This window comes from Hemitrygon akajei, chromosome 30 (genome assembly GCF_048418815.1).
Source record: "Hemitrygon akajei chromosome 30, sHemAka1.3, whole genome shotgun sequence".
Classification (NCBI taxonomy): Eukaryota; Metazoa; Chordata; class Chondrichthyes; order Myliobatiformes; family Dasyatidae; genus Hemitrygon; species Hemitrygon akajei.
The window spans coordinates 44,026,611-44,049,427 of NC_133153.1; the positions used below are offsets into that span (position 1 = coordinate 44,026,611).

General features: G+C 42.7%; 1 protein-coding gene across 7 annotated transcripts in view; it reads left to right on the forward strand.

The window, feature by feature from the left end:
• Window positions 1-21,914, forward strand: part of gabpb1 (GA binding protein transcription factor subunit beta 1) — a 125,469-nt gene extending 103,555 nt beyond the window's left edge. For 6 of the 7 annotated variants that reach the window (XM_073032792.1, XM_073032793.1, XM_073032796.1 and 3 more), the window contains 2 exons: window positions 18,779-18,835; window positions 20,124-21,914. In XM_073032792.1, the coding sequence (XP_072888893.1) occupies window positions 18,779-18,835; window positions 20,124-20,276 (210 nt within the window). In that variant the 3' untranslated portion in view covers window positions 20,277-21,914. Of the gene's footprint in view, window positions 1-1,371; window positions 2,415-18,778; window positions 18,836-20,123 lie in introns of those variants that run through there. The other variant, XM_073032797.1, reaches the window with a different exon arrangement.
• Window positions 21,915-22,817: the final 903 nt, after the last annotated feature.

The window sequence follows — 22,817 nt, forward strand, 5'->3', positions numbered from 1 at the left end:
TCTGGCACTCTGATTCCCATTCTCATGCAACTCTTACAACCCCCACCCCCCCCCACCCCGCCTCTGTGCAGCATTAGCAAACCTTGCCACAGGGATATTTGTCTCCCCCTCCAGTTCAGGTGCAAAACCGTCCCATCTGTACAAGTCTCACCTTCCCTGGAAGAGAGCCCAATGATCCAGAAATCTGATACCTCCCTCCTGCACCATCACCTTAGCCGTGTGTTAAATTGTATAGTCTTCCTTTTTCTGGCTTCACTAGCACGCAGTTCTGAGATCACAACCCTGGAGGTCCTGTCTTTTAACTTGGCACCTAACTCCCTGAGCTCTGCAGGACCTCGTCACTCTTCCTAGCCATTTCACTTTTACCATCATGGACCATGACCTCTGACTGCTCTCCCTTCCGCTTACGAATGCTTTGGATTCAATCCAAGTTGTCTGTGACTCTGCACCTAGAGGCAACATCATCCAGGAATCCCATTCTCATCCACAGAACTTTCTTATCTGTTCCCTTAACCGATAAATCCCCGATCACTACAGTTTGCCTCTTCTTCCACCCTTCCCTTCTGAGCCACAGAGCCAGACTCAGAGACCTAATAACTGTTGCTTTCCTCTGCCACCACACCCCCAACAGTATCCAAGGTGGTACAGCTGTAACGGCCACAGGGGTATATGCACTGGCTGCCTATCCCCTTTCTCCTTTCTGATTGTCACCCTGTTACTGTGTACTATACCTTGTGTGTAGCTACTTCCCGGTAAGTTCTGTCTGTCAACCCCTCAGCCTCCTGAATGATCCAGAATACATCCAGCTCGAGCTGTAACTCCTTTACACCTACTATCTGCAGCTGGCTTCACTACTTATAGGTGTAGCCCTCAGGGACACTGGAGGTCTTCCTGCCCTCCCACATCCTGCAAGAGGAGCAATCCACTATACTGCCTAGTATCCCCACTGCTTCAACAATGCAATAAGAAAGAAGGAAAGAAAAATTAGATAAAAAAAGAATTACTAGAGCCTCCGCTCTCCTCGCTGAATCAAAGCCTGAACTCCCCACTAACACTGGCCCATTCCCACAAGGGCCACTTGGCTTAAACCTAATTTATTTTCTTTTTACTCAACCTTGCCAAGTGTCTAATTATGCACACTCCAGCGCCTTCTCAGGAACTGTGGAGCACAGAATGTCCTGATTTGCCCTGCTTGATTCTTTTGAAATCTCTCTCCCACTACTCAATCTAACATCTCCTTGGGAACTATGGAGCACAGAATACAAAATTCATATTAATAAATATAAGGTGTAGTGGGTACATTCACCATGACCAATCTTGCCCTGCAACACTTTTGGAGAAACCTAATTTGTGATTCTGTTGTTGTTTTAGGTTCACAGTGAGATGTTAAATACACAAACACTGCTGGTTAATCTAATGGAAAAGGAGCATGAATTAGCGCAAACACAGTGATGTACTTAGAAGAATGGATGAAATTAAATGCCAAGATATACCAAAAGACACCAGGAAAGCCAATAATTTTGTTTTTAGTAACACTTAGACATTTTTCAAATTGCTTTTGTATTTGGAGTAAGTGTAAAAAAGAATTCTTCCTTATTTGAGAAACTTAAAATGTATAAACTCAGTTTCTCATACGTCCCCCCAATTCAATCCTTTATATAACCAAAAATAATCAATTATGTTCATATGTGAAGAGTCCTCAATGTGAAGATGGTCTATAATGCTATTGTGAGTGGGGGAAAAAATTATATTTTTATTTCTCTGGATATGGACAGGGTATCAAAATTTATTTTAATAAACAAAAAATTACATCAGAATTCACATTCTTGTGGATATTGTTTACTTATGGAGATTAGTAACTTAGAGAACTGAACAAAATACTTTTTTAAACAAATGCTCATTTCAAATAATTCTGGAAGCTGCACACATTACCGTGGGAGAGGAGGCAGAAAATAGCCTTCATCAAAGTCAAGTAAATGAAAAAGAAGCCTACATGTTTTGTTTCAATTAAATGCTGTAAGCTCATGTCAAAATTCAAATCAAGGACTTAAAGGTACTTCTGATAGGATGCTTTCTTCCAATTATCTTGTTGCTGACCATCATTTAGTATCAGTAACTACCAAAATACTTTGAATGTATAAAGAGGAGAGGGCAAAATCAGGAGCTTTGAGAAATGACAGTGTATTCCTCTGTCCTGAGAGGATGCTCTTGAAATTTCAAATAGGCACCACAGTCTGTTTCACACTGGGTCTGTTCTGCATGTCTACTGAACTATTAAAATCTCATCCATGTGGTGTAGTATGTTTTCCAACTTGTGTAGTGCGGTTTCCAGCTTGCAATTCTTTATGAAGTGGAAAACAGTTGATGTGTTTCTGTTGGGAACTTCATGTAATAAAGATTTTTTTGCTTTCTTATTTTTTTGTTATATTTAAAAATGAAGACTAAAATCTTTGCTCTCTGGTTATGTCTGCAGCAGTCAGAAATTTGACATAGAATAATAGAACATAATAACAGTGCCTTTGGCCCATCCAATAATCTTGTCATCTAGGTTTTCTCTTTAAAAATCTTCTGCAAATAAAACCTGCACTTCAATCAACCACGCAAATTTTCTGATGGCTTTGCATTAGGAGCTATTATTGACTGTGTAGAGTTCTGTACATTGTCAACATTGAATTTCACAGATTCTCATATCTCTCTATTTCATATTTCCTCTATAATGATCATTTCTAGATGGTCACAATTAAATTTATATAATGTATATAGAAATGAGACACCGTTTCTTCGAACCAGGGTGTAAAACACAGTAGTATGCATAATACACGATAACTTATGAAAGTAAGGAGAAAATCTACAGATGAATCAGACATAAATAACTAAAGGGCATTAATATTAAATATTGTCAGGTACGGAACAGATTAATCAGTAACATTTCGAATATGCTGCGGCCGGTAGATCAGAAGCCTAATGTCCTAGGGAAAGAAACTGTTTCTCATCCTCACCAATCTTGCTTTTGTGCTTTGGAGTCCCCTGCCTGATGGTAGAAAGCCAAGGATGATGCTGAATGGATGGGTGGGATTCTTAATAATACCAAGTGCCCTGCACTAGCAGCGCTCCTGATAAATGTCCCCGATGGATGGTAGGGAGACCACTATAGTCCTCTCAGCTGCTCAGTTCTTTGTAGTGACTTCAGGTCCAGTGCTCGACTGCTTCCATACCAGATGGCGATGTAACTTGTCAGGATGCTCTCAACGCTGTTCCTGTAAAACACAGTTAAGATGTGGGGTGGGAGCCTTGCTTGCCTCAGTCTTCTTAAAGTGCTGCTGTGCCTTCTTGTTCAGGGAAGTGATATGAAGGGACCATCTGTGATGTGAACTCCCAGGAACTTGGTGCACTTAGCACTCTGTACGGAGGAGCCATGTATTCGCAGAGGGGATGGGATGGTTTGTCTGCACCTTCCTGAAGCGCACAATTATTTCCTTTGTCTTTTCCATGTTCACGCTTGGGTTAGTCTTCTCATACCAAGCCACTCCACTTTCTCTCTATACTCCAACTTGTCATTGTTCTTGATAAGATCAACGTCTGTCCATATGTTCCTGGATCTTCATGCAGGGGCCTTTGTTACAACTTAATTCTCATGAAGTTTTGCTTAAGAATTGATATATAAATGTATCCGAAGTTCCTGTTTATATAAATTAGTAACAGGTACTTCACTAAATATCAGCAGTGCATATAATCACAAATGCTTTGGTATCTGGAAGGGGAATTGCATTGTTTTAAACCTTCATCCTTCAGTAATTTCTCTTGGATTTGTTTTGTGTTGCTTTGAAAGACATCGGCAACACAAGTTTTCTACTCATTCTCCTTAACTTTGCTTGGAACTCTTGTCTCAGTCAGAGAAACCTTAATTTTTGTAAAATTCACATCTCATTTCTAATTGATCTCTGAACCTTGAACCATTACTGACCTGGTGAAGGTGCTCCACAGTTTCATTAGAAAGGGAGCTTCTGCATTTAATTTAATATATATTATTTAGAGATACAGGGAGAACAGGCCATTCTGGCCCAATGAACCACACTGCCAAGCCTAATTACAGGATAATTTATAATGACCAAACAACTTACTAATTGGTACATCTTTGGACTGTGAGAGGAAACACACATGATCACAGGGAGGGCGTGTAAGCTCCTTACAGATGCTGTCGGGATTGAATTCCAAACTCCAACGCCCCGAGCTGTTATAGCATTGTACTAACCACAACGCTACCGTGGCACCCCCAGTGGAAAATGCAGTGATGATGAAGGAAGGTGATAAATTTCCAACTCAGGGTAGTAAGAGACTTCAGGAGTCTGTGGCTGATGGTGTTTTTATGGCCCTTGTTGTTCAAGGTGAAAAAAGTCACAGATTTGGGAGCTGCTGTGGATGTATCTGAGAGTAAGTACAGTACATCTTGCAGATGATACACATTGTGTGCTATTGTGGAGGGAACAGTTAGGTAGTGGATGCAACGTCAATCAAATGAACTGCTTAGACCAGCTTCTCTGTTTCTTGAGTCATTGGGGCTGCACTCAGTGGATAGGTGATACAGTACCGTAGCAGTTAGCATAACGCTATTACAGCACCAGTGACCCGTGTTCAATTCCCCTCACTGTCTGTAAGGAGTCTGTACATTCTCCCTATGACTGCATGGGTTTCTTCTGGGTGCTCTGGTTTCCTCCCACTTTCCAAAGATGTATAAGTTAGGGTGAGTAAGTTATGTTGGTGCCAGTAGCGTGTCAATACTTAAGCTTCCCAGCACATCCTTGGGCTGTGTTGGTCATTAATGCAAATGACACATTTATCTGTATGTTTCAATGTACATTTGACAAATAAAGTTAATCTTTAGTATTCTACAGGTTTCCCCCACTATCCGAAAGTAGATTGTTCCTATGAAACCTTCCGTAAGCCGAAAGTGAAGCAATTACCATTAATTTATATGGGAAAAATTTTTGAGCATTCCCAGACCCAAAAGATAACCTACCAAATCATACCAAATAGCACGTAAAACCTAAAATAACTCTAACATAGAGTAAAAGCAGGAATGACATGATAAATACACAGCCTATATAAAGTAGAATAATATATGTACAGTGTAGTTTCACTTACCAGAATTGGGAAGATTTAGCCAAAACTGATCTGTGGAAAAAAAAATCGGGATGTACACACATGCGCACACACCTGCCCGCGCAAGGCTTCACGGTCATGGTAGTCTTTCTCGGGGTAAACACAAGTTTAAAGCGGACGCCTTTTTTCGTAAAAGCGAAAATCCTCTTCGGAATTCTTTCGGTTAGTGAAAACAGGTACTAATGTAGGTCTTTCGTAAAAGCAAAGTGGCGTAAAGCGAACTTTCGTAAAGCAGGGGATCATACTCCTGAGTTGTATCTTGTCAATGCTGGGAAAGCTTTAAGTGTCAGGGGTCCAGTTGGGGTTCTGGTCATGAGTGACCTCCAGCATATTTGAATAAACCAAGCAGTACGGTAAGGATCAAGGTTTCTGATCTTTTTTCTAGTGCATTCCATACCATACAACGCTCATTGCTGGGGGAAAAGCTCCATTCAATGCAGGTTGCCATTTCCATTGTATCCTGGATAATGGACTACCTGAATGGCGGACCAGTTTGTACAGCTTTAGAGCTGTGTGTCAGACATGGCTATAAGCAGCATTGGGGCCCTACAGGGATCTCTAATGGCTCCTTTCCTAAATACCCTGTATACCTCAGACTTTAGATACAACACTGAGTCATGTCACCTGCAGAAATTCTCTGATGACTCAGCAATAGTTGAGTGTATAGATGGGAGGATGAATACAGGTGGACAACTTTGTTGAATGTTGCAAGCTGAATCATCTGCAGCTCAACGTCAGTAAGAAAAGGGAGATGGTGATGGACTTTAGGAAGACCAAGCCTGCATTGCTCCCTGTTACTATTGATAGCAAGGACCTACAAGTACCTGGGGGGCGGGGGGGGGGGTGGTGCACCTGGATAACAGACTTGAGTGGAGCACCAACACAGAGGTTGTGTACAAGAAGAGCCAGAGCCACCTCTACTTCCTGAGGTGACCAAGGTCTTGGAGTATGCAGGCCTCTCCTTCACATGTTCTACTTGTCTGTTGTCACCAATACAATCTTCTACGTGGTGATGTGCTGGGGCAATGACATCAACATGGGTGATGCCAACAGGCTCAATAAACTGATTAGAAAGCCTGGCTCAATTTTACGAGTCAAACTGGACACACTGGAGGTTGTGATAGAACAAAGGACCCTATAGAAAATCCTGGCAATTCCGGGCAATGTTTCTCACCCTCTGCAAGCCACCTTGGCTGAACAGAGGAGCACTTTTAGTAACAGACTAAGACAACTGTGCTGCTCCAAAGTGCACTCTATGAGGTCATTCTTACCCCCCGGTCATCAGGCTCTATAATGGGTCAAACTATAGCTGGGGAAGTGGTCTTGTAATCTTTGATTTGTAAATCTTGTACATCTTATTTTCAAGCTAAAATTTTTATTCTTTCTTTTCAAATATTTGTATATCTGTGCACTTATATTGCTACTATGACATTGTAATTTCCTTTGGGATCAATAAAGTATTTATGGGTGGGAACTTGATTATGATAGTCTTAATGTCAAGAGTAGGTGATTTGACTCTTATTAGACTTAGTCATCACCACTTATCAAACAATGCTTGAATGTTTGTGTCTTGCTGCACTTGGACATGGAGACTATTTGCTGAAGTGTTGTAAACAGGGAGAGAATGTTGTACAGTCATCAGCAAATCTCCTCACAGTCAGAAGGAATGTCTCTGGTAAATCTCCAATGATGGTTGTGCCTAGGACACTGTCCTATGGAACCGCTGTGATGTCCTGAGGCAGGAGGTTGAACCTAGGCAACCTTAGGCTTGTTATTTTCTAAACATAGAATATTACAGTACAATACAGGCCTTCTGGCCCACATTTTTGTGCCAATCTTTTAACCTAATCTGAAGATTAATCCAACCTTTCCCTTCTACATAGTGCTCCATTTTTCTATCACCCATGTACCTATCTAATGCCCCTAACGTATCTTCCTTTATCACCACTCCTAGCAGCGCATTCCCCACACCCACCACTGTCTGGGTAAAAAAGTTATGTGGCAATTTTGAAGGATCTATGGATGTGGACCCCAAGATCCCTCTGTTCCTCCGCACTGCCAATAACCCTGTCATTAACCCTGTAATCTGTCTTCATATTTTTTTTAAAAATCTTTTTTTATTGTTTTCAAATAGTTACAGAATAAATGTGTATGAAAAAAAAGTGTTACCCAGCCCCCATCCCCTTAACCCCTCCCCCCTAACATCCCTATTAAAAAAATAAGAAAGAAAAAAAAAGGGAATGCCTGGATGTTGGAAGATCCCCACATGCTCCACGGAGTTCTCATTTTTTTTAATATATGTTAAAATTCTTTTTCTTTTTACTGGCCCATTAAGCCCATTAACATTAAAACTTAAAAAATTTAGTAGATTAGTCATTATTTTTTTTATTATATTACTCCAATCTATAATAATACCTAATCTTTCCATTTTCGTGGTATCCTGGGAAATCTTTATAAAAATCTCCATGTTGCTATGTGTGTCCCCACCAATCATCCAGGCAAAAAGATAGAAAAAAATTAAAATATAAAGAAAAAAAAACAAAATACCCCCCTACTAATGTTGTGGGAAAAAAAACACAACATTACCCCCCTCTGCTGTACGGGTCATGGCAACCGCCATGATTACACACGTGAATCCCGCAGTAACCGATCCACAGCCTCCCAGCCCCTCCGCAACATAAAAAAGTATATGTATAAGAAGAGAAAAAAAAATACTATTCTCATTTAGTATTTCTAAAATTATCTGTCTTCATATTTGACCTTCCAAAAAGAATCACTTCACACTTTTCCAGTTTGAACTCCCATCTGTCACTTCTCATCCAAAATGCTGGAGGAACTCGGCTGGTCAGGCAGCATCTATGGAATAAACAATTGATGTTTCAGGCTGTGACCCTTCATTAGGTCTCCTGACCTGCTGAGTTCCTCCAGCATTTTGTGTGTGTTACTTTGTATTTACAGCATCTACAAAATTTCTTGTGTTTATAATGTGCCATTTCTCAGCTCAGCTCGACATCCTGTCAATGTCCCATTGTAACTTACAACAACCTTCTATACTGTCTACAACTCCTCCAATCTTCTTGTCATCTGCAAACTTGCTAACCCACCTTTTCACTTCCTCATCCAAGTCATTTCTAAACATCACAAAGAGCAGGGGTTCCAGAATAGATCCCTGCAGAACACCATTGGGCTCCAACCTCCAGGGAGAACACTCTCTATCTACAACCACACTGCATTCTGTGGGCAAGCCAGTCCCTAATCCTCACAGCCAAGCCAATCCCCAATCCTCACGTCCAGGCCAATCCCAAATCTACACAGCTAAGACAAACCCGAATCCACACAACCAGGCCAAGCCAATCCCGAATCCACACAACCAGGCCAAGCCAATCCCCAATCCTCACTGCCAGGCCAAGCCAATCCTGAATCCTCACGACCAGCCCAGGCCAATTCTGAATCCACACAGCCAAGCCAATCCAATCCCAAATACACACAGCTAAGCCAACCGAATCCCAAATCTTCACGGCCAACTTTCTTTGGATCTGTGTCTCCTGACTTTCTGAATGAGCCTACCATGAAGAACCTTATCAAACCCTCTACTTACATATACACAAGAGACTTTTTCCTTTTGCTGATAGACTTCAGTTTAAAGGCTCTGCGATGCCATGCATAGTCAGATGCTGTTTTGATGATTCCCCTAATCCCATCTTTCGTCTCACATCCCCATTAGCTCCTCCTCATCTTCTGTTCTCCTGCCACTTACACTGGTGGAGTTTACAATGTCCAGTTAACCTTCCAATCCACACCACCACTGGCAAGTGGGAGGAAGCAGAGAGCGCAAGGTCAGGATTGAACCAGGGTTTGTGGGGCTGTAAGGCTGAAACACTGAGCACTTAGCGGTGTTCCAACCTTCACTGATGCATTGAAGAGACCATACCATAAGATATAGGAGCAGAATTAGGCCAATTGGCCGATTGATGAGAGCTTTAAAAGATGGATGGGCACGCAGCTATCTGTAGGAAGTCACCAGTAACAATGTGATCATGTGACATCTCAAGAAATAGTAATTTATTATTATTTTCCACTATTAGCTTTCAGTGTTGCAGGCTATTGGTATTCAGTCTATTCCCGTATTAAAACCACTTCACTAATTCTTCTAATCAGGCATTTTCAGACAAAGATATAATTTGTACACAAATCGGCACTGTTTGTTTCTCTTTCTGTTGAAGCTTAATGGCAACAATAGCTTCACAAACTCTCATCCAGATGATCCTCAAAATCACAATACTGTCAGCCTGTGAGGAGCATTGCCTAGACCTCACCCCACATCCACCTTGGGACATTAGGGCCAGAATCAGAAACACAATCAGGTTTAATATCACTGGCATATGTCGTGAAATTTGTTATGTGGCAGTAATACGTTAAAAAATTACAAATAAAAAATGTATATACTCTATTTTAAATAAGTAGTACAAAAAGAGAGCAAAAATAGTGATGTAAAGTACGTGGGTTCATATACCATTCATTACTTTGATGGCAGAGGGGAAGAAGCTGTTCCTAAAATGTTGGAGTGTGTGCCTTCAGGCTCCCGTACCTTTTCCCTGATGCTGTCAATGAGAAGAGGGCATGGTTTTGTTCCCTTTTGTATTTCTGGTGTGCAAGTGGGATGAATCCCCTCTCCCCTGCAGAAATTAGCATGAGTTTACCAGAAGGGCTAGGTCACAAAGGAAGCAATCAAATCCTAGAGTGACAGGGAACACATCCAAGCCCTTGGGTCAAAAACAGCGTAATCTGGGTTTATGTATTTTTAAATTGGTTAACCAAAAGGTGATCTTACAGAAACAGGGAAGTAAGCTGTAACTACACCATTAGTACTTGGGTTTGCAGGGGAACACTGAGAAAAAACATGCAGGCTGGAGAATCAGTAGGTGAGAACTATGTAATAACTGATGGTGGTTAGGCTGCATACATTTGCCATCTACACAAGTCTGCAAAACTTCAACAAACTCTCCAGTTTGGCTCTCAGCCTGAAACATCAGCTAGGTTTGTTCCCCTCCATATATGCTGCCTGACCCACTGAGTTCCTCCAGCATTTTGTGTGTGTTAGTCTGGATTCCAACATCTGCAGAATCTGTGTTAATAAATCTCCAGAAGTTCTGGTTGTAGTTTAATGTCATTGCCCCACAGACACAGAGATGTTTGAAATTTGAAGTTAAAAAAAAATCTGGTTCAGTCATGTCACATGTTTTTGGTCATCATTCCTGGGGCCAGATTAAAGGTTCATTCAATGCAACACATCAACATTGAACAAAAACCTTTTAAGCTTAAAGACTACACAGCTGACTGTTTTGGAGGACTGAGCTACCTTTATCCTGTCTGGAATAACATTTCGGGGTGTGGTTCCTGGAGCATTCCATCCCTTCACAGATCAATTAACCTGGTGAAGTGTGGTCAGTCCTGGACTACACTGAAAACTCAGGACAGAAGCAGAGACCTTCTCCAGCTGAAAGTCTATTCTGTCACCAGTTAATGTGCTTTAAGGTTCTGCCAAGTGCGTTCCTGAGGATGTGGTATTGATATTTGAGTCTCCTCCTCATCAGATGATATCTGGCACCCATTGATAAGGGTAACAGAAACGTAGAATAATTTTACTCTTATTTCTATTTTTATTTTTAACTGGAAGTTGTGACATGCAATGTTATTGATCATAGTTACTGAGCCTATTTGGAAGTCAGATGCTGCTTTAGACTGTCCACACTCTATATTAGGGCATTGCATCATCTGGTTTTATTGGGCATTCAATGCGCTCCACAGGATCTGTGTCCTGAAGTGGACAATGAGTGCCAGGCTCTCACTTGGTGGACGGGGAAGTGTGGTTGCAGCCAGTGCCGTGTGGCTTAATGGTTAGAAACACTTGGTTAATCTGCCCTTTCTTTTGAACTGACCTGGATTTGCCACAGTACAGGACTTCAGCTCCTGGTAATGAGCATGAGAGGTTAATCCCAAAACCACCAAATGTTCTGTGTTTGAGTGAAACTTGCTTTCCTCCTACACAGCAGGTACAGTAATCAAAATGGAAGGCTTCTCAACTTTCCATATGGACTAATTGCTGATTCAGAAAAGGCAAAAGGTGGAGGTGTGTGTTTCATGATAAACTCTTGCTGGTGCTCCAATGTGGCAGTTTTATCGAACTCGCATTCCCCTTACCTTGAACACCTAATGGTCAAATGCCTTTCATTCTATTTACCTCGCGCGTTCTCCTCCATAATCCTGAACACAGTTTATATACCACCTGTGGCCAACTATAATGAAGCACTTGAAATACTGCGTGATGCTGTCTCCAAACAAGAAACAGTACATCCCAATGCATTTCAGATCATAGTCAGGGACTTCAGTCAGGCTTGCTTGAAGAAAACCCTGCCTAATTACTGCGTATACCTGTAGCACCAGAGGTCCTGACACACTAGACCTCTGTTATACTAAGAAAAGGAATGCGTACTGTTCCTTACCCAGACTGCATTTTGGTAAATTGCATCACTTGGCTGTTCTTCTACCTGAATACAGGCAGAGGCTAAAGAGCTAAGTTCCAGAGATCAGAACAACAAAGAGGTGACCACGGGAGGTTTGCAGATGAGCTCAATGCCACCTTTGCCCACTTTTACAGTCAAATATGGAGGAAACATCACGAGCTCCTACAGCCCCCGGTGATCCTATGATTTCAGTCTCTGAGGTCGATGTGCAAGTAGCCTTCAGGAGAGTGAACCCACGAAAAGCATCCGGCTCAGATGGGGTACCTGGCCAAGTGCCAAACACGTGCTGATCAGCTGGCTGTAGTGTTCACTGAGATCTTTAACCTATCACTTCAAACAGGCTTCAATTATACTGGTGCCCAAGAAGAACATGGTGACCTACCTGAATGATTATCGTTCAATAGCACGAACGTCCACAATGATGGAACATATCTCCTCCACGATCTCCTTCTTAGGTGCACCACAAGACTGTGTGCTTAACCCCCTGCTCTACTTGCTTTTCAGTTGTGACTGTGTGGCTAAGCATAGATCCAATGTCATTTTCAAGTTTGCTGATGACACTACTGTCATAGGCTGAATCAAATCTGGTGATGAATGTGCATATAAGAGGGAGATTGAAAATCTAGCTGAGTGGTGCCATAAGAACAACCTCTTACTCAATGTCAGCAAGACCAAGGAGCTAATTATAGACTTCAGGAGGAGGAAGACCATAAGACATAGGAGCAGAATTAGGTCATTTTGCCCATCAAGTCTGCTCCACCATTCAATCATGGCTGATCCTTGTTCCTTTCCTCAGACTCACTCCCCAGCCTTCTCCCCATAACCTTTGATGCCCTGTCCAATCTTGAACCTATCAAGTTCTGCCTTAAATAACAACCCAACGACTTGGCCTCCACAGCTGCCTATGGTAATAAACTCCACAAATTCACCAATGATCTAACCATGTTTGTAACTTTCCTGTAATACCATGGGCTCTTAACTTGCTAAGCAGCCTCATGTTTGGCACCTTGTTAAAGGCCTTCTGAAAGTCCAAATATACAACATCTGCAGTATCCCCTTTATCTATCCTAGTTGTAAACTCCTCAAAGAATTCCAACAGGTTTGTCAGGCAAGATTTTCACTTAGGAAACCGTGGTGACTTTATCCTATCTTGTCCTATGTCACCAAATACTCCATAACCTCATCCTTAACAATTGACTCCAACACCTTCCCAACCACTGAGGTCAGTCTAACCAGTTTATAATTTCCTTTCTGCTGCCTTCCTCCTTTCTTAAAGAATGGAATGACATTTGCAATTTTTCAGTCTTCTGGCACTAAGCCAGAGTACAATGATTTTTGAAAGAACTTTATGAATGCCTTCACAATTTCTACTGCTACCTCTTTCAGAACCTGAGGGTGCAGATCATCTGGTCTGGGTGACTTATGTACCCTTACACCTTTCAGCTTTTTGAGCATATTCCCCCTTGTAATAGTAACTGCACTCACTTCTCTTCCCTCACACCCTTCAACACCTGGCACACTGCTCACATCTTCCACAGTGAAGACTGATGCAAAATACTCATTTAGTTCACCTGCCATCTTGTTGTCCCCCATTAGGGACAGCCTACCTGGGGGAAGTGGCAGTGGTTCAGCACTATGGCTCAGAAGGGTAGTGAAATGAAGAGAAAGGCAGCAGTGATAGGGGACTCTATAGTTAGGGGGTCAGACAGGCGATTTGGTGGACGCAGGAAAGAAACTTGGATGGTAGTTTGCCTCCCAGGTGTCAGGGTCTGGGATGTTTCAGATCTCGCCCACAATATCCTGCAGTGGGAGGGAGAACAGCCAGAGGTCATGGTACATATTGGTACCAATGACCTAGGTAGGAAAAGGGAAGAGGTCCTGAAAACAGACTACAGGGAGTTAGGAAGGAAGTTGAGAAGCAGGACTGCAAAGGTAGTAATCTCGGGATTACTGCCTGTGCCATGTGACAGTGAGTACAGGAATAGAATGAGGTGGAGGGTAAATGCGTGGCTGAGGGATTGGAACAGGGGGCAGGGATTCAGATTTCTGGATCATTGGGACCTCTTTTGGGGCAGGTGTGACCTGTACAAAAAGGACGGGTTGCACTTGAATCCCAGGGGGACAAATAACCTGGCGGGGAGGTTTGCTAAGGCTACTGGGGAGAGTTTAAATTAGAATTGTTGGGGGGTGGGAACTGAACTGAAGAGACTGGGGAAAAGGCAGTTGGCTCACAAATCGAGAAAGCTTGGAGACAGTGTGAGAAGGAGGAAAAGCAGGTGATAGAGAAGGGACATGCACAGACCGACTGTTTGAGATGTATCTATTTTAACGCAAGGCGTATGGTGAACAAAGCAGATGAGCTTAGAGCATGTTTTAGTACTTAGAGCTATGATGTGGTGGCCATTACAGAGACTTGGATGGCTCAGGGACAGGAATGGTTACTTTAAGTGCTGGGTTTTAGGTGTTTCAAAAAGGACAGGGAGGGAGGCAAAACAGATGGGGGTGTGGCACTGTTGATCAGAGATAGTGTCATGGCTGCAGAAAAGGTGGACACCACGGAGGGATTGTCTACGGAGTCTCTGTGGGTGGAGGTTAGGAACAGGAAGGGGTCAATAACTCTACTGGGTGTTTTTTATAGGCTGCCCAATAGTAACAGGGATATCGAGGAGCAGATAGGGAAACAGATCCTGGAAAGGTGTAATAATAACAGAGTTGTGGTGGTGGGAGATTTTAATTTCCAAATATCGATTGGCATCTCACTAGAGCAAGGGGTTTAGATGGGGTGGAGTTTGTTAGGTGTGTTCAGGAAGGTTTCTTGACACAATATGTAGATAAGCCTTCAAGAGGAGAGACTGTACTTGGCTTGGTATTGGGAAATGAACCTGGTCAGGTGTCAGATCTCTCAGTGGGGAGCATTTTTGGAGATAGTGATCATAATTCTATCTCCTTTACAATAGCATTGGAGAGAGATAGGAACAGACAAGTTAGAAAAGCGTTTAATTGGAGTAAGGGGAATTATGAGGCTATCAGACAGGAACTTGGAAGCTTAAATTGGGAACAGATGTTCTCAGGGAAAAGTATGGAAGAAATGTGGCAAATGTTCAGGGGATATTTGTGTAGTGTTCTGTATAGGTACATTCCAATGAGACAGGGAAGGTATGGTAGGGTACAGGAACCGTGATGTACATAGACTGTAGTAAATCTAGTCAAGAAGAAAAGAAAAGCTTACGAAAGGTTCAGAGATCTGGATAATGTTAGAGATCTAGAAGATTATAAGGCTAACAGGAAGGAGCTTAAGAAGGAAATTAGGAGAGTCAGAAGGGGCCATGAGAAGGCCTTGGTGGGCAGAATTAAGGAAAACCCCCAAGGCATTCTACAAGTATGTGAAGAGCAAGAGGATAAGACGTGAAAGAATGGGACCTAACAAGTGTGACAGTGGGAAAGTGTGTATGGAACCGGAAGAAATAGCAGAGGTACTTAATGAATACTTTACTTCAGTATTCACTATGGAAAAGGATCTTGGTGATTTTAGTGATGACTTGCAACGGACTGAAAAGCTTGAGCATGTAGATATTCAGAAAGAGGATGTGCTGGAGCTTTTGGAAAGCATCAAGTTGGATAAGTGACCGGGACTGGATAAGATGTACCCCAGGCTGCTGTGGGAGGTGAGGGAGGAGATTGCTGAGCCTCTGGCGATGATTTTTGCATCATCAATGGGGTAGGGAGAGGTTTCAGAGGATTGGAGGGTTGCGGATGTTGTTCCTTTATTCAAGAAAGGGAGTAGAGATAGCCCAGGAAATTATAGACCAGTGAGTCTTACTTCAGTGGTTGGTAAGTTGATGGAGAAGATCCTGAGAGGCAAGATTTATGAACGTTTGGAGAGGTATAATATGATTAGGAATAGTCAGCATGGCTTTGTCAAGGGCAGGTCATGCCTTACGAGCTTGATTGAATTTTTTGAGGATGTGACTAAACACATTGATGATGGAAGAGCAGTAGATGTAGTGTATATGGATTTCAGCAAGGCATTCGATAAGGTACCCCATGCAAGGCTTATTGAGAAAGTAAGGAGGAATGGGATCCAAGGGGACATTGCTTTGTGGATCCAGAACTGGCTTGCCCACAGAAGGCAAAGAGTGGTTTGTAGATGGGTCATATTCTGCATGGAGGTCGGTGAACAGTGGTGTGCCTCAAGAGATCTGTTCTGGGATCCTTACTCTTCATGATTTTTCTAAATGACCTGGATGAAGAAGTGGAGGGATGGATTAGTAAGTTTGCTGATGACACAAAAGTTGGAGGTATTGTGGATAGTGTGGAGGGCTGTCAGAGGTTACAGCAGGACATTGATAGGATGCAAAACTGGGCTGAGAAGTGGCAGATGGAGTTCAACCCAGATAAGTGTGAGATGGTTCATTTTGGTAGGTCAAATATGATGGCAGAATATAGTATTAATGGTAAGACTCTTGCAGTGTAGAGGATCAGAGGGCTCTTGGTGTCCGAGTCCATAGGACGCTCAAAGCAGCTGTGCAGGTTGACTCTGTGGTTAAGAAGGCATATGGTGTATTGGCCTTCATTAATCGTGGAATTGAATTTAGGAGCCAAGAGGTAATGTCAGACCCCACTTGGAGTATTGTGCTCAGTTCTGGTTGCCTCACTACAGGAAGGATGTGGAAGCCATAGAAAGAGTGCAGAGGAGACTTACAAGGATGTTGCCTGGATTGGGGAGCATGCCTTATGAAAACAGGTTGAGTTTTTTTTTTGAGAAAACTCAGCCTTTTCTCCTTGGAGCAACGGAGGATGAGAGGTGACCTGATAGAGGTGTATAAGAAGATGAGAGGCATTGATTGTGTGGATAGTTAGGGACTTTTTCCCGGTGCTGAAATGGCTGCCACAAGAGGGCACAGGTTTAAGGTGCTTGGGAGTAGGTACAGAGGAGATGTCAGGATTAAGTTTTTTTACCCAGAGAGTGGCGAGTGTGTGGAATGGGCTGCCGGCAACAGTGGTGGAGGCGGATACGATAGTTTATTTTAAGAGACTTTTGGATAGGTACATGGAGCTTAGGAAAATAGAGGGCTATGGGTAACCCTAGTAATTTCTAAAATAGGGACATGTTCAGCACAACTTTGTGGGCCAAAGGGCCTGTATTGTGTTGTAGGTTTTCTATGTTTCTATTATTACTTCTCTGTCCTCATTTTCTAGTGGCCCTATATCCACTCTCATCTCTCTTTTATTTTTTTTACATAGTTGAAAAGCTTTTACTATCCACTTTGTTATTGTTTGTTAGCTTGTTTTCATATTTCTTTTCCTAATGATTCTTTTAGTTACTCTCTGTAGCTTTTTAAAAGCTTCTCAACCCTCTATCTTCCCACTAATTTTTGTTTTGTTGTATACCCTCTCTTTTGCTTTAATGTTAGCTTAGACTTCCTTCATTAACCACAGTTGTACATATTGCTATTTGAGTATTTCTTTGCTTTGGGAATACATCTATCCTGCACATCCCTCATTTTTCCCGGAAACTCACGCCACTGCTGCTCTGCTGTCATCCCTGCCAGTGCTCCTTCCGATTTATTTTGGCCAACTCCTCTTTCATACCACTGTAATTTCCCTTACTCCCTTTTTTGACGCACCTTTTCTATTTCCCATTGTAATCTGTGGTCCACATCCCAGCTACAGTTGGGAGGTCTGTGTATAACTGCCATCAGGGTTCTTTTACCCTTGCAGTTTCTTAACTCAACCCACAAGGATTCAACATCTTCCGATCCTGTGTCATATCTTTCTACTGATTTAGTGATTCTTTACCAGCAGAGCCACACTACCCCCTTGTTTACCTTCCTAGTCCTCTGATACGTGTAACTTTGGACATTCAGCTCCCAACTACAATCATCCTTCAGCCATGATTCATCATCATAGCTTGTCACACCAGACAGCCAGCCACTCTGGTGTTGTTTGGTTGATGTTGAGCAGGTTAGTGTCAGCTAAATCAGGTGAGAGTGGGCAGCTGCGCAGAACCTGTTCAATGTTCTGCACCCTTTCGCCACACTCACAGGATTCGCTGGTCTTTAAACCCCACTTCACCATATTGTCTCCCATCCTACAAACTCCCACTCCTGTTCTGTTAAGAGTGCACCACTTCCATCGTCAAGTAGTGCCCCGTCTGGCAACATTTCCATGGGGTCTTGCACTGTATTCTTTGGTGGGGTTCTGGCTTCTCTTTGTTGCCAGAGGTCAATCCTGTATGTTTGGGGGGATGTTGCGTGCAGTAGTTCCTCCACTGTAGCAAAACTTTTCCTCGATTTTAGTCGGTTGAAAACTGGCACGTGATGATGATGTAGTGGGTGCCGTGGATCTGAGTTCTGTTTACCTTTTTCAATTTTTGTTGTAGTGTGTCTTCGGATCTCTGGGGGAGCAATGCCTGCAAGTCTGTAAATGATGTTAGTGGGTGTGGGGCGCAGTGTGCCCGTGATTATTCAGCAGGCTTTGTTAAGCAACGGTAAGCAACCAGTGGCCATGATTCAGTGATGGCCACATCAAACTGACAATCTGTAACTGTGCAACATTACACTATATGTTGCAAAGGATCCAGATTAACAATTATTTCATTCTCCATTACACCTTTGTACTGGAAATTACATTAAACAATCTTGAATCTTGTAGAGTTGAGAGGGTAGAATTACCTGGAATTGAAAGTGGATAGACATCCAGCACCCTTCCTTACACTGGAAGCAACAGACAGTTTACAGGAGTGGGAAGGTGTGTAAGGAAATGGAATCCAGCCACAGCTTCTGAGCCACATTCCCACTGGAATCCAGACTCCAGTCAGCTACCAACATCTCTATACAATCTTGTTTAACAAAATAGTTGGAGATCTGAGGGTAATAATACAGACATGGAAAACACACAAGGGGTTTGGAATTAGTAGACACGGGTAGGTTTCCAGTAACTGGAGATAAATCACAACTGACTGCAAAAATAAAGTATCCGCAAACGAAGGAATTAAACTTACTATTTTTCTTTATAATGCGGTAGTGTTTTTCTGTAAATAATACATGCAACAAATATTTATCATCTTTTGGTTTTGTTTTCCTCCCTTTCAGATACAAGAAAGTTCTGTTCCAGAAACTTGTACCCTGGACTCTGTGGAATTCTCAGAGGTAACACAAATATTTTTCACGATTTGTACAGGTTAAATTCCTTGGGAAGGTATATTCATGCTACTGTGCCCTCTCTTCCATACATCGCTTACTTGCAGTAGCTGGGGGCATGCAGCAAGTGTTACCACTGACAGGGTTGGCAATGTGAAACCCATGGTGTATGGTGAATCAGTTTACACCTCAGAAGCAGAGATCTAACAGGTTGAAGGATATGATGCCCCAGGCAAGGGATGGGGGAGTATGGTTGGTGATAAAAACCTGTGTCTCCCCAGCCTGGGGTGGAACAGCTGGGAGTATTGAACATTGCTGCAGGAAGATAGTACTTGCCCACTACCTGGTGCAGGTTGTCAGCAGCAATCTGTAACTCCAGTTCAAATTCAATTAGTAAATATTTTTAATGAACTGATAACAAGTATTTCACCACTTTGTGGAATGAGAGAATGAACACTTGACTACCGTAATTCTTTCTCCCTGATTTTGGGATTTGATTCACATTCAAATTTGGATTTATTTGTCACACGTATATCAAAACATGGAGTGGCACTCTGGTTTGTATTATCAAACAGCACACCCAGGATGTGCTGGGAGCAGCCCGCAAGTGTCACCTCCCTTCCTAGTGCCAACATAGTATGCCCATAATGTTCTACAGAACACAACACAACAAGTTATTTTTGAATGGGGGGGTGGTGGTGCTGGAAGAAAGCATCCACCCTGATCCAGATGCCTGCCTGGTTGGCACTGAAGGAGGATTCACAGGGTCTGGGGAGGAAGGGCATCCTGCCAGCAGCTTGTTGGTACTGGAGGACAATAGCACATTCACATTTCACTGCTGAAATCTCATCAAGCAATTGACAACAGGAACCTGGCACATTCTCTTCCCCGCATCCCTCATGGCTCTAATGCAGAACTGGAACAGCTCCCTCACCATGCGCAACAGTCCAGGGCTAAAGGCCTCATCTCACACCAGACTGTGTGATGGGCCACAGCTTTTATCCAGTGCAAAATTAAAAAAACAAACTGTTTGGGGAGCTCAGCAGGTGAGGCAGCATCTGTGAAGGCAGACAGATAGTAATCCAAAAACATGGTCTCCCTCGACTATCCCTTAGCCTCCTTCAACCGTCCCTCAGTATCTATGGATGCTGCCTGACTCACTGAGTTTCCCCAGTGCTTTGACTTTTTTGTTTTGGATCCCAGAATCTGCAGTTCTTTGTGCCCCTTAGCTGAAAGTAATTGACAGAGCAACACACTACCCTGCCCTGCAGGCTGATCTGCTGTGCTTTGGTTCTAGGAGAAAGAAGCGTTACAGAAACAGCTGGAAGAAGCCAACCGTGAGGCACAGAAGTACAGGCAGCAGCTCTTCGAGAAGGAGCAGGAGGCCGAGGCCTATCGACAGAAGCTGGAAGCCTTTGGGCACCTGCCCTCAAACAAGCAGATACTTTAAAAAGTCAGGTGGACATGGAGGCAAACACAGCACTCAAACAGCCAGTGGTTCCAGATCCTATGGGAAGGACAGCCTTCTCTATCACTGTGACACAAAAGGGCACGGCAGCAACCCAAGTATAACAGTCCTGCGGGCAGAACATGGCTCAGACAGTTGTGCTTTATGGTCGCTGAAATCCTGGTGATTGAACAGCAATCTGTGGATGAAAGGATGGACAAGATGCAGGTTGAGGACAAAGAGATGAGACACAAAGGAATCTACCCGTACACAGAATATTCCACAAAGACTGAGTCCTTCTGAAAAGCACAGTCAGATTCACACCCTTCCTCAATGCCCAAGAGAAACCTGTTGTTAAATTAGAAGGATCTGGCTCTTGGCTTTATCTGTTGACTACTGCATTGCCTCTGTGAGATGCTGCAAGTGTGAAATATTATCTAGACAAAAGCAGAAAGGAGTCATGCTGGCAATTAGTGAAATGTAGTGGAGGTGCCATTGCACAATGTGGGTAGAAATTGCCACTCACAGAGGTAACTGAGGCTTTCTTATTTCATTGTAACTGTGAAGGATGCTCCATGGGTTTGCAGAGACTCTTCCCCTTCCTAAGATCATTTAAAAAGTTGAGTCATAGAACTTTAATAATGGCTCTTTTTTTAAAGAAATTCGAAAGAGGAACTCTTAACAGCAGGAATACATTTAAGCTATAAAAACAATTTGAACTCTAAATTAAATAACCAACTTTTGTTGTAATTAACAAAAACAATTGCAAAAATGAGAATCTCATTCATAATTCTTGTCACTGATTTTCCTAATGGGTTCAATTCAAATGCCATCAAGTTGTGTCAATGAATTAAGACACTTTTAAAAGTCAAGTGTGAGAACACAACACTGGAAAGATTCCTGGGGTGAATTATTCACTGTGTGAAAGGTAGAATGCTGCCCAATTGGCAGTGAGTCAGTGTATTGTTCAGGCAATGGTAGGTGATGATATTTTATACATTGTTGTTGATCCTGATGCTGCTCTGACCATGAACGGTCTTGTCTTCATAACAAGACATTAATTCAACCCACTGAGCTGAGCTAAACAATTATACTCCATTTTAATTACTATTAATTTATGCCATGTGAGTTTGAGAAGGCTCATTCCTTCACTAGTGGTCGGTGTTTGACAAGATAGCACAGGGTTAGGTAGCTGAGGACTACTGTCTGCTGTCCAATGTGCTTAAAGGGAAGACACTGTAGATTGTTTATGTTCTGTGTTCAGCATCTGTTCCTGGAGAGCCAGCTCGTGTCCTGCCACCCCATCTGTGCCCAGTGCCCTTTACCTGCCTGGCCAATGATTTTGTTTAGTATTTAGTTGGGACATTTTCCACTGAGGGTTCTCAAGTGACCACTCTTAAATTGGGAACGCTGGCATCTCACTAAGCAGCAGGACTTGATCAAGTATGAAAGAGACTGTGCTCCAGACATCAACTCCTGGCTTCATGTAAATTGAGATCCAGTTTATTAAAAACTGCAGTGAATTCAGAGCATTTCCTCAGATTTCTCTTTCAGCCTACCCTTGTAATTGTATAAACAAAGATGATTACAAATCTTCCACTGTATAATTTTGTATCAAATAAAAACTTTCTTAAATAATGATTTCTTTAAATTAATTTCTTATCAATAGTGGCTGTGATCAAAGAATGCAGGAACCCCCATTCAAAGTACATTTATTATCAAAGTATGTATACTACGTACAACCTTGGGATTTGTCTTCTTGCAGGCAACCATACAACAAAGAAATACAATAAAACCCCACCCGACAAAGACAGTCAAACACCCAATGTGCGGGGAAAAAACTAATTGTGCAAACAATAAAAAATGTGTACAAAAAGCACACAGAACATGAACCAAACTGTAGAGTCCCCGAGAGTGAGTACGCAGTCATGGATTGAGTTCAGTTTTGTAGCTGGTCCAGGAGCCCAGCCACTGCCACAGAGCCATTTCAGTGCTGAGGAGAGTGAAGCCAGTCACAGCCATGGAGCCAGTTCAGTGCTGAAGAGAGTGCCAAGGCCTCAACTGCAGAGTCAGTCCTGCGCTGAGGTGAGTAAAGCCTCACTAATTAGTGAGCTGAACATTGGTTTGTGTTTTGCTCTTGACTATGACGCCTTGATCTTTTTTATCTGGTTTGTCACTTAAATTGGTCAAACATCAATTAATTTTTTGCTCTTGGGCTCAGGCCCCGTCGCTTCAATTCAGCCTCAAGTTTACTCCAGCAATAACTGGCTCTACCTGCATTCTTGAGAGTCCAGTTGCTGAATCCTTCTGGATACTGAAAAAGTGTAATTAATAGAATAGTTAGTAGTTTTGTTTGCTGCCTTTAAAGCATTACTGTGTCTCCAGAGCCATCTTTAACAGGAAAATTCAATCACCGTGTGTCTGCCCAACACAAATGAAACCTTACTCTCATGAGTCTCCCATTGAGATAGGGCAAGTACACAGCTACCATGTTCCTGTTAGGGTGAAGGGCAAGGCTGGCAGTAGCAGCGAATCATGGTGACG